This window comes from Rhincodon typus, chromosome 7 (genome assembly GCF_021869965.1).
Source record: "Rhincodon typus isolate 14 chromosome 7, sRhiTyp1.1, whole genome shotgun sequence".
NCBI classification, from domain to species: domain Eukaryota; kingdom Metazoa; phylum Chordata; class Chondrichthyes; order Orectolobiformes; family Rhincodontidae; genus Rhincodon; species Rhincodon typus.
In genome coordinates, this window is record NC_063338.1 from 88169544 (window position 1) to 88186266 (window position 16723).

The window sequence follows — 16723 nt, forward strand, 5'->3', positions numbered from 1 at the left end:
AATCAGAAGAAGGGTCTAGGCCCGAAACATCAGCCTTCCTGCTCCTCTGATGCTGCTTGGCCTGCTGCGTTCATCCAGCTCTGCACCTTGTTATCTCAGATTCTCCAGCATCTACAGTTCCTGCTATCTCTGAAACAATTTTGTAAGTGACTTTGGCTTTTTGCTTTCACTATTTTGTTCTCAGTCAATTCACTGCATGTAAACAACTCTTGTGTTACAGAACTTTGTAAAGGTTCTTCACTTTACTTTGAGCCTCCATCTCGTACATTCTATAGCCTGTAAGCTTGAGGGTATCCAAACCTCTGCTGGCCATGCCTCAACTGTCACAAAATCCCATTCAACTACCAACCCTGTGGTCATTAATGTATTTTGGCTCTTGGACAAGCAGTGCCAAGATTTTAAAATACTTATCATTGCGTTCAAATCCCCCTTTGGCCCTAGCCTTTGATATCCCTGCAATCGTCACCAGGCGCCATAAGCCTCTGAAATACCTGTTTGCTCTAATTCTAGCTTCTTAGAATCATAGCACCCCTATGGGGAGGAAGCAGGACATTTGACCCATCGAGTCCACAGCAACACCCCAAACAGCATCCTACCCATACCCTTCCCATCCCTGTAACCCCACATTTCTCATGGCTAATCCACCTCGCCTGCACATCCTTGGACACTATGGGCAATTTAGCATGGCCAATCCACCCTAACCTGCACATCTTTGGATTGTGGGAGGAAACCCACATAGACACAGGGAGAATGTGCAAACTCCACACAGACAATCACCTAAGGGTGGAATCGAACCCAGGACCCTGGCGCTGTGCCTCCCCAAAATAGAAATTGATCTTGAACTCTGAAAAAGGTGGATGTGTCTTCAGTTGCTTTGGTCCTAACACCTGGGCTTCCCTACCTGTACCTCTCTGCCCCCACTTCACTTTTGTGTTTTAGAACATTCCTTAAAACCTACTTCTCGACCAAGATTTTGGTCATCTCATTTAATATGTGCAATTATGTTGCTCAGTGTCAGATTTTGTTTTATGATCCTCCTATGAAAAGCCTAACAATGTTTTGTCACATTAGAAGGCATAGAGTAATAGAGTCATAGAGACATACAATGTGGAAACAGAACCTTCGGTCCAACTTGTCCATGCCGACCAGATGTCCTAAACAAATTTAGTCCCACTTGCCAGCATTTGGCACGTATCCCTCTAAACCCTTCCAATTTATATACCCATCCAGATACCTTTTAAATGTTGTAATTGAACCAGCCTCCACCACTTCCTCTGGCAGCTCATTCCATTAACGCGCCATCCTCTGTGTGAAAACGTTGCCCCTTAGGTCCCTTTTAAATCCTTCCCCTCTCATCTTAAATCTATGCTCTCTAGTTTTGCACTCCCCTACCCTGGGAAAAAAACTATCAATGCCCCTCATGATTTTATAAACCTCCATAAGGTCACCCCTTAGCCTCTGACACTCCAGGAAAAATAGCCCCAGCCTATTCAGCCTCTCCCTATGGCTCAAACCCTCCAACCCTGCCAACATCCTTGCAAGTCTTTTTTGAACCCTTTCAAGTTTCACAACATCCTTCCTATAGCAGGGAGACCAGAATTGCACACAATATTCCAGTAGTTTGTGAACTTGTTCTGAAACATTTTCTCTCCATAGTCCCGCTGAGTGTTTCCAGCAACTTTTTGTTTCTGATTTCCAGCATCTGCAGTTCTTTTGGTTCTGTTTCAACTTGTTGTTCATCCAGTTCTACTGTCACAGTTTAACAGGAAGAAATCTGTAGTTCTACTAGCCTGGCCGCCCATCAAAACCCAAAAATATAAGAGCAAACTAAACGTCAAGATCCAAAGTTAAATGCTTTGTGTAATAACTTAACTTAAAAATAAACATTAAAAAAGATGCATTAATAAATGAGAGATAGTAGGAACTGCAGATGCTGGAGAATCCGAGACAACAAGGTGCAGAGCTGGATGAACACAGCAGGCCAAGCAGCATCAGAGGAGCAGAAAGGCTGACGTTTCGGGCCTAGACCCTTCATCAGAAATGAATAGTTTAGAGTACCCAACTTTACTGTGTAAACATAACTGATGGTGCTAAAGTACTTTAAGCTACATTAATTTTAATATGTAACATGCTCACTTTTGTTTACTTGTTATAATAGTAATGCATCTGTTGAATAAAAAATGAAACAAGTTTGTGTCCATTTTAGTTGCAATATTTACAGTACATGATTAAGAGCATGGTACACTGTCTCTTCTTGAGTCAGAAGTTTGTGGGTTCAAACCCCAATCCAGGCTGAAGCACAACAAAAACTGACACTCAAAGGCAGTAAAGAGGGAGTGTTACACTGAAGAAGATCCTGTCATACAGATGAAACATTAAGAACAGGCCCTGTCTAGTATCTCAGGTAAAGCTTTCCTTTACATACAGTGGAATATTTCTTGAAACCCAGGCTTATGCATATCTCTCAAGTAAATCACAAATTAATAGAATTGTTCTGTGGAACTCATCACCACAGAAGGCTGTGGAGGACATGTCGTTCAGGGTCTTCAAGACAGAGATAAATACGTTCTTGATTAGTAAGGGGATCAAAGCTAATGTGGAGAAGGCAGGAAAATGGGGTTGGGAAATATATCAGCCATGAAAAAAATGGTGGAGCAGACTCAATGGGCCGAATGGCTAAATTCTGTTCTGACATCTTATGGTCTTACGATCTGATCATTATCTTGTTGCTGTTATTGGGAGTTTGCTACGTGCTAATTGGTTGTTGTGTTCCCTACACTTCAACAGTGATTATACTGCATAAAAGAACTTAATTAGTTGCAAATCATATTAGCACGTGCAGTGGTCATGGAAAGCTCTCGGTAAATGCAAGCTTTTAGTTCTTACTTGCACATGTAGTTGAGGCAGGTTTAATGGGAACATTCAAGATGGTATTGGATGATTACTTGGATAGAAATGATGTTCAGGGATCTCGGGTAAAGACAAGAGATTGGTCCTAAGTATTATAACCAGTGCAAATACGATGGGCCAATGGTATCCTTCAGCACTGTGGCAATTCAATAATTCTACGTCTTTTTTTTATATTCATTTGTGGGATATGGGCATTGCTGGCTGGGACAGCATTTATTGCCCATCCCTAGTTGCCCTTGAGAAGGTGGTGGTGAGCTGCCTTCTTGAACCACTGCAGTCCACATGCTGTGGATTGACCCACAATGCCTGTTGGGAGGGAATTCCAGGATTTTGACCCAGCGACAGTGAAGGGACAGCAATACATTTCCAAGTCAGGATGGTGGGTGGCTTGTAGTGGAACTTGAAGGTGGGGTTGTTCCCATATGCCTGATGCTCTGGTCCTTCTAGATGGAAGTGGTCATGAGTTTGGAAGGTGCTGTCTAAGGATCTTTGGTGAATTTCTGCTGTGCATCTTGAGAATGTAATGCCAATCAAGTGGGCTGCTTTGTCCTGGATGGTGTTAAGCTTCTTTAGTGTTGTTGGAGCTGCACCCATCCAAGCAAGTGGGGAGTATTCCATCACACTCCTGACTTGTGCCTTGTAGATGGTGGACAGGCTTTGAGGAGTCAGGAGGTGAGTTACTCACCACAGTATTCCTAGCCTCTGACTAGCTCGTGTAGCCACTGTGTTAATGTGGTGAGTCCAGTTCAGTTTCTGGCCAGTGATAAACCTCAGGATGTTGAATGCTAAGGAGCGGTGTTTAGATTGTTTCTTATGGGAGATGGCCAATGCCTAGCATTTGGGTGGTATGAATAGTACTTGCTACTTATCAACTCAAGCTCGGATATTGTCCAGATCATGTTGCATTTGAACATGGACTGCTTCGGTATCTGAAAAGTCACAAATGGTACTGAACATTGTACAATCATTGGCAAACACCCCCACTTCTGACCTTATGAGTGAGGAAAAGTTACTGATGAAACAGCTGAAGATGGTTGGGCCTAGGACACTACCCTGAGGAACTCCTGCAGAGATGTCCTGGAGCTGAGATGACTGACCTCCAACAACCACAACCATCTTCCTACTTGCTAGGTATGACTCCAACCAGCAGAGAGTTTGCCCCCTGATACCCGTTGATTCCAGTTTTGCTAGGGCTCCTTGATGCCACACTCAGTTGAATGCAGCCTTGATGTCAAGAGTTGTCACTCTCACCTCACCTCTGGAATTCAGCACCATGGCTGGAATGAGGTCAGGAGCTGAGTGGCCCTGGCGGAACCCAAACTGGGCATCATTGAGCAGGTTAATACTGAGTAGGTGCTGCTTGATGGCGCTGTTGATAACACAGTTCATCACTTTACTGATGATCAAGAATAGACTGATGGGGCAGTAATTGGCCAGGTTGGATTTTGTCCAGCTTTTTATGCCCAGTGCATACCTGGGCAATTCTCCACACTGTTGTAACTGTACTGGAAGAGCTTGGTTTGGGGAGCGCAAGTTCTGGAGCACAAGTCTTCAGTACTATTGCCATAATTTTGTCAGCACACACAGCTTTTGCAGTATCCAATGCCTCCAACCATTTCTTGAAATCACGTGGAGTGAACCGAATTAACATATGAAAACAAAAACAAAGCTAGAATAAACATAACAAACCATCAATTTAGCAAAATATCCCAAGATATTTTACTGAAATGTGAACAGGCAATAATTGACAGTGAACCACATAAGGGCATATTTTGAAAAATGACCAAAAACTTTGCCTTAATTCTATGGTTCAGTGATTCGTAATTTCTCATTTGCTAAATATTGGTAATGTCTTTTCCTGTCAACGTTTCTCCCTCATCAACCAGCAAAACAAAGTATTCGTCTAATCTGTGTTCCTAAAGTGTTGTGACACACATAATCAATGTCGCATTGCCTACACAACAACAACACCTTCATTTCAAACCCGTTCATTATAGGTGAAGAAATTTCCAAGTGGCCATATCAAGTAGTAGGACAATACAAGTCTTTTCATCTTTACAGTGCTTTCACTGACTGAAATCAAGGAGATACTTCTGTCAGAGCCTCCACCTCCCCTATATTTGATTTCTTGTGAGAATCATTTTAGATTGAAGTCTGAGACATCTCATTTTTTGCATCTCAAGTGTCATAACAACAATGGCTGTTTTTCTCCCTCTGAGGTCTGAGCATTGCTGCTTGGCAAAGGGAGGGAATGTGGAATAGCACATGGATTTGCACACACAAAGACCCTTTGATTCACACAATGTTCTCAGGCACTGTTGATTGAGATGCTTCCTGTGTGAAAACACAAAGTCAGTACAAATAGTTGTCTTATGTGTTTTATTTTCTAATCAACGTTTTTTTTTATTCATTCACGGGATGAGGGCATTGATGGCTAGGCCAGCAATTATTGCCCATCCCTAATTGCCCAGAGGGCACTTGCGAGTCAACCACATTGCTGTTTTGAGACACCTCTGGAGCAGATGGTACTTGAACTCTACCACTGTACCACACAAGCTCCTTTAACAGTTACGTCACCATTGGGTCTTTTGCTACTGTAGAGAGAACGGGATAACCATGCATCCTGTCTCTTTCTCTTCAAGCAATTTATTTGACTTCTCTTCTCTGCACGGTAGGAAAGAAGAGACTGCAGGCTTGGTCATTATCCAACAGCCAGGCAGACCATGAAATCGAGGCTCAATAGAATGCAAAGCAGCAGGTCTAATGAGTTGACAGGCAAAGGAATAAGGGGTCACAAATAGCCTCCCCTTTGTTTTCATTGAAATTAGTGTGGCATTACTAAGCACAGAACTATGTGGGCTCACATATTTCAGAAGCAATCATTATATTGATTCAAACTGGCATTTAGAGATGATTGCTGCATATAGTTAGTAATGAGTAGTTTGAAAACAGAAAGATTGGTTCAAATAATATTTCTGCACCAGAGCTGGTTTCATCCCCCATGCATTGCACAACATTGCAAAAGTATTATTGTAAAAGTATAATTAAATAAACACAAATGGAGTGTACACTGACCATGCCAATTCAAATCAGTCCGACTTCATTGCATTACCCAACATTGGTAGAATTTATGGTTCCTGAAAGAACTAACCAACATGATTCAATCCATTCCTTTTTCCCTATGGATCTGCAAAGCTTTCCTGTTCAAGTATTTCCACAATCTTCTCTAAATGATAAATTACTTTTAATCTGTGTTGTCTAATCTTGCTATTTCCTTATCAAAACTCTTGAGTAATTTTAAACATCTTTGTTAAACTGTCCCCAAGCATTCGCTGTCATAATCCCATTGAGTCTGCATTTCCAAAGCATCCTCCTCCCTTATGAGATCGTGGAACAATTGAACTAGATTTCAGGCCACACTCAGCAACACCGTATATCATCCCACTCAAAATCTCAGGCACAATGTGGCAACAAGTTGAACCGGGCCACTTGTCAGAATTAAAGCAGAGTGTTTTCACTCAGTTAGCTAAATGCTGACATTGACAAAGAAACTGTCCTGATTCATTCTGTCAATAATCAGCTGGAGCGTTGAAACAAATGAAAAGGACTTCTCACCAGCTGAATTCAGCTTTTCAGCCCAGCCCTTCACATCAGATTTTAATTCCAAGCGTTAAAGGTAACAAACCCGAAGTGGGAAACTTCATTCCCTCCTCACAGTGAAAAGTCAAACTGGAGTTTCACTGGCCATTTGCGACCTTCCTGTTACCACCCCCACCTGTCCCTTATCTCAAGTCATGGAGTATTAGATTTACACAGCATGGAAACAGACACTTCGGGCCACCTCGCCCGTGCCGACCAGATATCCTAAATTAATCTAGTCCCATTTGTCAACATTTGGCCCGTATCACTCTAAACCATTATGTACCCATCCAGATGCTTTTCAAATGGTGTAAATGTACCCACCTCCACCACTTTCTTTGGCAGCTCATTGTGTACACGCACCACCCTCTGCATGAAAAAGTTGCCTTCTCTTTAAATCTTTCCCCTCTCGCCTTAAACCTGTGCCCTCTAGCTAAGGACTCCCCTACCCTGGAAAATAGGCCTTTGTTGTGAAGTTGAGTGGAGTACTTGTGGTTTGAGAGGCAGGAAGGTAAATTCGGTGTTTGTAAAATGCTAAGGGAGAAAGCATTGCGTGGTCTCTTTAAAAGATGATATGCCTTTTCTTTGCTGAGAGATTTAAATGGATATCTGTGAGCAGCAGCTTGTAAGTTTACAAGTACACAGAGAGCACCTGAACATAGAATATAGAATATAGAACATAGAACACAGAACATAGAATAGTACAGCACAGTACAGGCCTTTCAGCCCACGATGTTGTCCCAACCTATTATCCTACTGAGATCAATCTACCCTGCATACCCTACATTTTACTATCCTTCATGTGCCTATCCAAGAGTCGCTTAAAAGTCTCTCAAGTATCTGACTCCACTACCACTGCCAGCAGCGCATTCCACACGCCCACCACTTTCTGTGTGAAGAACCTACCTATGACATCTCCCTATACCTTCCTCCAATCACCTTAAAATTATGCCCCCTCATAATAGTCATTTCCGCCCCGGGGAAAAGTCTCTGGCTATCCACTCTATGTATGCCTCTCATCATCATCTTGTAAACCTAAATTAAAACATTTGTATCAGTTAGCAGGTCAAGCAGCAGTTTTTGTTAAGACAGCAAGTTTTTGAATTTAGCCAATCAATTTGAACCAGGCACTTAGATACCAAAAACCAATTAAATTTAAATCTGATGGTTTTGACAACGTAGGACCAATCCTATTGTAAGAAATCAGTATATCATCAAGGGTATAAAAGAAGGGGCAGTTGGGCAAAGACAAGAGAGCTAACTGCCATATGCCAGAGTTAACAGCTCTCAGCACTCAAGAGAGAATCATTGGCTCTCACAGACTCCTCTAAGTCTTAGAGAAAGCACCATTTAAAGAACAAAGGTACCAATGAAACAACGGATGAATATTCCTGACAGAAAAATTGACAAAGAAGGCAGAGATCGTTCTGGAAGACACGTAACCTGGCTCTAATTTTGAGAGTCTCAATTTAACTTTTAAATTTTATTTTATATGAGTGGGACTTGTATTCATTGGAACAGCATAATATTAGAATCTTGTTTTATTCGGGAATAGTTAGTAGTTAGAAGTGATTTATTCACTTTGTTAATAATTTAGTTAATTTGTTCACTGCTAGAGTTAGATAAATAAATTGTCATTTGTTGACTGTAAAGTGAGCATCAGGGATTGAATTTATTTAAACACTGGAAGACGCTGAAAAGCAGGTAACACCACTTTTCACATTCCTTTTGCAGATTATAGGGCAAGGTGCTCCTCTCTGGATGTATCAGTTTTTAGTTATCAGAGGGATGTCAATCTCTGCTTTATGAGACCTTGTCTATTTACCCTATCCATTCCCCTCATGACTTTATAAACCTCTATAAGGTCATCCTTCATCCTCTGGCACTCCAGGGTATAGTCGCAGTTGATTCAGCCTCTCTTTATTGCTCAACCTATAGAATGTGAATGTGGGAAATTAACAATGGAAGATAAGAAGCTGACAAATGAATTGATCATGTAATTTGCATCTGTCTTCATTTTAGAGAATACAGGTAACATCTCAGAAGAAGCTGTAAATCAGAAAATGGAGGGGAGGGAGAATTTCAGGAAAATTGTAATCCCCAGGGATATCGTACTTAAGTTAATTGTTAGAGCTGTGGGATGATAAATGACAGATATGGCTAGTAAGGTAGTTAGAACAAACCAAGAACAAAGAAAATTACAGGATAGGAACAAACCCTTTAGCCCTCCAAGCCTGCACCAACATGTTGCCTCTCACAACTAAAACCCCCTACCCTTCCGGGGACTGTATTCCTCTATTCCTATCCTATTCATATATTTGTCAAGATGTCCTTTAAAAGTCACTATAGTATCTGCTTCACTACCTCCCCCGAGCAGTGAATTCCAGGCACCCACCACCCTCTGTGTAAAAACTTGCCTCATACATCATCTTTAAACCTTGCCCCTTGCACCTTAAACCCATGCCTCCTAGTAACTGACTCTTCCACCCTGGGAAAAAGCTTCTGACTGTCCACTTTGTCCATGCCCTTCATAATCTTGCAGACCTCTATCAGGTCGCCCCTCAACCTCCATTGTTCCAGTGAGAACAAATCAAGTTTCTCCAACGTCTCCTCATAGTTAATGCCCTCCATACCAGGCAAAATCCTGGTAAATCTTTTCTGTACCCTCTCCAAAGCCACCACATCCTTTTGGTAGTGTGGTGACCAGAAGTGAATACAATATGCAGCCTAACTAAGGTTCTATAAAGCTTTAAGTGCATGTGGCCACATCTTTAACAATAACTCCTAACCCTATGAAAGATGTTAAGCTATTGGACTGTAGTCTCTTGCGGCCTAACTAAGGTTCTATAAAGCTGCAACATTACCTGCCAATTTTTAAACTTAATGGCCCGGCCGATGAAGGCAAGCATGCCGTATGCCTTGTTGACTACCTTCTCCCCCTGCGTTGCCACTTTCAGTGACCTGTGTACCTGTACACCCAGGTCCCTCTACCTATCAGTACTCTTGAGGGTTCTGCCATTTACTGAATATTTTCCATCTGGATTAGACCTTCCAAAATGCATTACCTCACATTTTTCCGGATTAAACTCCATCTGCCATCTCACTGCCCAAGTCACCAACCAATATATACCCTGCTTTATCCTTTGATGGTCCTCATCGCTATCTGCAATTCCACCAACCTTTGTGTCATCGGCAAACTTACTAATCAGACCAGTTACATTCTCCTCCAGATCATTTATAGATATTATGAACAGCAAAGGTCCTAACACTGATCCTTGAGGAACTCCACTAGTCACAGCCCTCCATTGAGAAACACACCCTTCCACTGCTACCCTCTGTCTTCTTTGACGGAGCCAGTTTTTTATCCATCTTGCAGGCTCACTTCTGACCCTGTGAGACTTTTGCATTAGTTGATGCATTGGTTTTAATTTTCCAAACATGCTTAGATTCAGAGAAGATTCCATTGATTCGAAAATGACACGTGTAACTCCTTTATTAAAAAAAAGGGAAGAAAACAAATAGCAAGAGACTACAGTCCAATAGCGTAACATCTTTCATAGGGTTAGAAATTATTGTTAAAGATGTGACCACATGAACTTAAAGCAATTCAAAGTAATCAAGCAGAACCTACATAGTTTTGTGAAAGGGAAAGCATGTTCAACAAATTAACTGGGGTGCTTTGAATAAGTAACATGTGCCATTGATAAAGGGGAAGTGGTGGATGTATTGTAGTTAAATTTCCAGAAGATATTTGATAAGGAGGCACGTTAAAGATCATCTTGGATAATAACAGCACATGATGTACAGGGATAATCTACTGGCATGAACAGAAGGTTAACGGGCTAGCAGGAAACAGAGGAGGCACAAATGGATCATTTTCTGATTGGCAAGATGTAACGAGTAGATCAGTGCTGGTGCATCAACTTTTAACAATTTATATAAATAAGTTAGATGAAGGGACCAAAGGTATGGTTGGTAAGTTTGCTAATGACACAAAGATAATAGGAAAGTATGTTTTGAAGAGGATTTGAGAAGGATACAAAGTGACATAGATAGTTTCATCTGTAGGCAAACATCTGAGAAATGGAGTGCTATATGAAATTATCCATTACCGTGCATACTACTGGATTCCTTATTTAAGGAAGCACATATATATGTTGGAAACAGTTCAGAGAAGATTTACTTGGCTAATACCTAGAGGGGGTGGGTTACACAAGAAAACAGGAGCAGAAGTAGGCCATTAGCAACATAGGAACAGTAGTAGGCATTCAGCCCCTCAAGCCTACTCTGCCTTTCAATAAGATCATGGCTGATCTGTGGCCTAACTCCACATGTCTGCCTTGGGCCCATATCCTTTGAAACCCTTGCTGAATAAAAATTTGTTGGTCTCATGTTTGAATTGAACAATTCAATTAGCATCAACTACCATTTGAGGAAGAGAGTTCCAAACCTCCACTACTTTTTGTATGTAGAAGTAATTTCTAATATCTCTCCTGAATGGCCAGACTCTAATTCTCAGACTTTGCCCCTGGCAAAGTGGAAATAGTTTATCTTTATCTACTGTGTCTTTCCCCGTTAATATCCTGAAGACATTGATTAGATCACCCCTTCACTTTCTAAATACAAGAGAATAAAGACCTAATTATTCTAATCTCTTCTCATACTTAACCCCTGAAATCCAGGTATCATCCTTGTAAGCTTGTGTTGAACTCCCTGCGGGGCCAAAACTTCATTCCTAGGGTGGGGTGCCCAGATCTGCTCACAGTGCTTCAAATTGGGTCTAAGTAGGGTTTTTTTATAATGGAATCATAATGTCAGATATGAAGGCCAGCATTCCATTAGTCTTCTTGACAATTTTCTGCACCTATTCATGGCATTTTAAAGAGCTATGTGCCTGAAGCCCCTAATCCCATACTGTTTGATGTCAAAAATAACTCAAAATCTTTGTCTTGAACGTACTTCATGACTGAGCTTCCACAGACCTCTAGAATAGAGAAGTCCATTGACTCACTTCTGAGAGAAGAACTCCTCCTTATCTCAGTCCAAACGGCTTGCCCTTTATTCTGCAATGTTATCCCCGAGTTCTTGACCCCACACCCAGGGGAAGCACCCTCTATGCAAATACTATGTCTATTCATTTAAGTATTCTGCATATTTCTATGAGATCGCCTTTCATTCTTCCAAACTCTAAAGAGCACAGACCTAGACTCCTCTATCTCTCCTCATGGGAGAGGCCCAGGAATCTGTCTGGTGAACTTCCATCTGTGGAAAATAGCCAAGGGACCAAAATGCCACACAGTACTGTAGGTGTGGTCTAACCGGTGTTCTATACTTCTGTACTCAAGGAATGTTAAACCAAAGTGCATGCATGGAAAGGATCCTTTGCAGCAAGCAAGAAAGACAAAATACTTCAGACTAACATTTATCCCTCAACTGACACCATCAAAAAAAACATATAAGACCATTTATCTCATTGCTATTTGTGAATCTTTCCAGTGTTCATTTTGGCAGCCATCTTTTCCCACAATAATGGGTACAAGTCAAACTACTTACTTGGTTTGAGCAGTGTCAATTTTCTCACTGGCTGAGGTCACCAGGAAGATCCCACCTTTTCGATCTCGTCCCTCACCTGAGGCATGGTGACCCTCAGGTTAAATCATCACCAGTCCTCTCATTCTTATGAGACTGAGCGACTTTACAGTACATGCAGCTATGGAAGATGTAAGTCGAATGTCAGCGTTTCCTTTCTTAACCTTTCTCTTCAGTGGATGGAAGTGTTAGGGGCCAGACGAGGTCCCCTCAAAATATTTTGAGAAGTTAGACTAGATGTTAACTTTTCTTATTTTTAAGGCAAATGTAAAGTATGATGTTCCAGAGGCAATGAGACTGGTCAAACTACTCAACGTTCAGCAAAAGCACAACTTATTTTAAAAATAAAGTTAAAATACAAACAAAAGAAAGAAGAACTTTGAATAATTTTATTAGAAAACTTAACCGACTAAAAGGTACAGTAACTATTACTAATTAACTGTTCCAAGGTATAGTAACATCCCATAAATACACGTTCGGGAAAAAAAAAGGAAAATTCAGAGAAATAGATTTGTCTCACAGGTAACCCAGCAGCAGAGAGAAACCCCAGCTTCCAGCTGTAACCTAGAAAGAAAAAAGATAGCTTCTACTTCTTTAAGCCCACAACGTAACTGCTTAAAAGGTAAACCTAAAAATTTTTAAAAAACTCGAAATTCTGACAGCCAGGCATACCTAGCCAGGCTGTTTCGATTGATCCAAGTTTTTAAAAATAAAAACCAAGGCCTCGCGAGCTGTTTACTTTCTTACAGATAGTTCATTACCTATCATTTAATCACACTTAATAAAAAAGCAAAATAACCTCTTAAAGCATCATTACAGAAGAATGAACGGTTTCCTGTTGAAGTCGCGTTCACATTGAAAGTTAAAGATCAATTTCATTGCAATCTCAGTAAGATGTCAGCTGGGAAGAGGGAAAGTGCACAGCACATTTATGGCCCTGTTCCTGTTGACTTAGTGCAATGAAAGGCACCAGTGACTACACTTACCAGGTGTATTCAGGAGGCGTGAGTTCTTGCAGTGGTAGACAATCTCCTGCTCACAGTGCTCAGCACGGTCAATCATAGTTTGCAGTTGTTCCATATTGGCGCTATAGTTGAACAATGTGACGTAAGGCTTGTCGTGATTGGGAGAACCGTGTAATTTGGTTTCCTTCATGTTGTTGTGTTGAATTATGGTCCAGGTTCTATCTTCTGTCAGAGTAATGAGTACACAATGTCAATGAAAAATAACTGTTCATTATACAGCCTTGAACAGAAGTGTTAAATAGAAAAATCAATTGCTGTTTTACCCGTGCTTCAACCTGTTGTCATTATGATTAGACATCCCCATTTGAGCTGCTATGCACTGAATTTAAACTGGAATTTACTTAATTGGCAATCATTCAGCTTATAAACAAGAATAACACACGTTGTCTCATTGTCCCTTGAAATTCTATGCAGTTTGCCAGCACTTAATATAAATTAATTTCCCAACTTAAGAAACATTAAGTTCAATTCATGCTGTATTACATATCATTTAAAAAAAAGCCTTGGGTTGTATGGTCTTGGTGGTATTTATGCTCCACACATGTCTCCTCCAAAGTTACTTTGTCTCACCCCATTAAGGTGCTTTTTCTTTACTTCTTCCCTCCACCTGTATTCATCTAACTTCTCCTTACTTGTCTGAATTACTGTTTATAGCACGAAGTTCCACATTTACAACCGCACTGAGAAAATGCCAAAATTCCTCCCAAATTCCTCATTGGCTTTACTGGTGGAAATCTTATGTTTATAGTCTCCAGTGTCACATTCCCCCATAAAAATGGAAACACGTCCTTTGTCTACCTTATCAAATTCTTTTCACATTTTAAAGAGCTTTGTCCAGGTCACCCTTTAGCCTTCAATTGACTCAAGAAAGTGCCTCAGCATTTTCTGATAGTTTAACCTCTCATTACTGAAAACTTGTATCCTACACTCACCATGCCCCTAGCCAAGTTGATCCAATACAGTTGTAATGCTGGCATCTTTCTGACAATCTGGAAAATTGCTCACGTACGTCCTGTGTACAAAATGCAGGACAATTCAACATGGCCAATTGCCACCCCGGTAATGTGGTGCCAGGTTCCATCAACAATGCTGTATGGAAGACATACTTAACCTGCCCACAACAGCTCAGCTTGGGGTCCACCAGGCTGCACTCAGCCTTTGATCTTATTATTATTTTAGTCCAAACATGAACAAAAGGGCTGAACTCCAGATTGAGTTGTCTCCCATCTGGAAAGACAAGGGCAGCACATGCAACCAACACCCACAAGTTCTCCTCCAAGTCAACACCATCCTGATTTGAAAACATATTATAGGACCATAGGATTATAGGAACACAAGCAGGCCACTCAACCCTTCCTCTATTCATTGAGATCATGACTAATCTGTGGTCTAATTCCATATACCTGAGTTTTGCCCATATGCTTTATTATCTTTGCTTAACAAAAATTTATCTATCTCAGATTTAAAATTAACAAATGATCTAACATCAACTGCCATTGTGGAAGAGAGTTCCAAACCTCTATTGCCCTTTGACTGTAGAAGTGCTTCCTAACATCTCTCCTGAACAGTCTGGCCCTAATTCTCAGACTTCTTCCCTTGTTCCAGAATACCCCGAGTGGAAATATCTTATCCACCCTTGTCTTTTCATGTTATTATATCGAAGACTTTCATCAGGTCTCGCCATAATCATCTAAATTCTCGAGAAAACAGGCCTATTATGTATAATCTCTCCTCGTGATCCATGAAAAGCTCAAGTATTATTTTATAAACCAATGTTTATCTTTGTAAATCATAATTTCACTGTCACTGTTGTATCAAAGAACTCTTGAGACATTCAAACTACTACTGCTGACACCATATCCTAGTTTAATTATCAGTGGTAGAGGACAGGCCTCTGATGAGATTAAGTATAAGGTTGCTTGTCTTAGATAATGAGATATTTTATTGCATGATAGCAATAGGTACAGTGTACATTAATTGCGAGGCATAGTTACGAAGTTTCACGTGAGCTGTACAGGATGCTTCTCTTCTCTTTGGTATATGTCCCTTTGGGGGAGGCAATGGCCTAGTGGTATTATCACTAGAGACCCAGCCAATGTTCTGGGGATCCAGGTTCAAATCCCACCATGGCAGATGGTAGAATTTGAATTCAATAAAATATCTGGAATTAAAAATCTAATGAACAGCATGAATCCACTGTTGATTGTGACAAAAACCCATCTGGTTCACTAATGTTCTTTAGGGAAGGAAACTGCCATCCATACCTGGTCTGGCCTACATGTGAATCCAGACCCACAGCAATGTGGTTGACTCTTAACTGCCCTCTGGGCAATTAGGGGTGGGCAATAAATGCTGCCTAGCCATCCTGTTAATGAGTAAAGGAAAAAAAAATGTGCAGAACTGAACCATATTTGCCCAAAGATGATGGGACAGCATCAGTTTGAGTGAAGCTCAATATGATGTGAGCATTAACTCCTCTAGAATCATTACTTTAGATAAACAGTTGCTGAAACACAATTCTCGTCTCCCTTCCCAACATCAAAGTGGGTGTTCTGACACTACAAGAACTGGAGTAGTACAAGAAGGCAGCTCCCCACCATCTTCTCCAAGGCAATTAAGGATAGACAATAAATGCTGGCCAAGCCAGGAATGCCCACGTCCTGTGAATATTTTTTTTTAAAAAAACTCTAGACCCCCCTCTATCCTTTTTGGTAATATGGAGACCAGAACTGAGAAGATAAGTATGATTTAACCAAGATTTGTAACAAATGTTGTCGTGATTTTTTTTTTCACAAGACTCAGGCATTGCCAGCAATTTATTGCCCATCCCTAACTGGCCTTGAATTAAGTTGCTTCTTTAGCAATTCCTGAAGGCAGTTAAAAGTCAACCATATTTCTCTCGCTTGGGAGTCACATGTAGACCAGACAGGATTAGGATGAGAGATTTCCTTTCTGAAAAAGATATTTGTAGACTGGATGAGTTTTTATCCCCAATAGTCTATGATAGTTATCATGGATACAATGACTCGGATTAACTTTCATATTTCAAATTTATTGATCTAATCTAAACTTCATCATTTTGGGATTTGAACCCAGGTCTCCAGAATTTTAGCCTGACGTTCTGGATTACTTGGTCACCTTATGTTACCACTACCTCCCTATTTACTCTGCTGTTGCTATCATTATGCAGGGCTTGGTTAGCTCCCCTGGCAAGGTGGCCAGTTTGCAATGCAGAGTGATGCCTATAGTGTGGCTTCCATTCCTACACCACGCAAGGTTACCATGAACAGCTTCACAATCTTGCCCACCATCTGAACTGAGGTGACCTTCAAATTAAACCATCACCCGACGTCTCCAATGGTCCTGGTGGGTTATCACAAAAAAGAACAATGACAGATCTCAACATGATTGAAACTAACTTTATATTACAAATTAATGAATTGATTTTAACTTTCACCAGCCGCCATTTTGGGATTTGAACCCATGCCCCCAGAGCATTAGAGACAACAAGGTGCAGGGCTGGATGAACACAGCAGGCCAAGCAGCATCATAGGAGCAGA

At 41.0% G+C, this 16723-nt stretch overlaps 1 protein-coding gene across 1 annotated transcript in view; it reads right to left on the reverse strand.

Moving 5' to 3' along the window:
* The window catches only part of LOC109936326 (contactin-associated protein-like 5), a 767761-nt gene that overhangs the window by 363392 nt on the left and 387646 nt on the right, over positions 1 to 16723 (reverse strand). The window contains exon 8 of the mRNA XM_048599257.1: positions 13125 to 13340. Coding sequence (XP_048455214.1) covers positions 13125 to 13340 — 216 coding nt within the window. The remainder of the gene's footprint in view (positions 1 to 13124; positions 13341 to 16723) is intronic.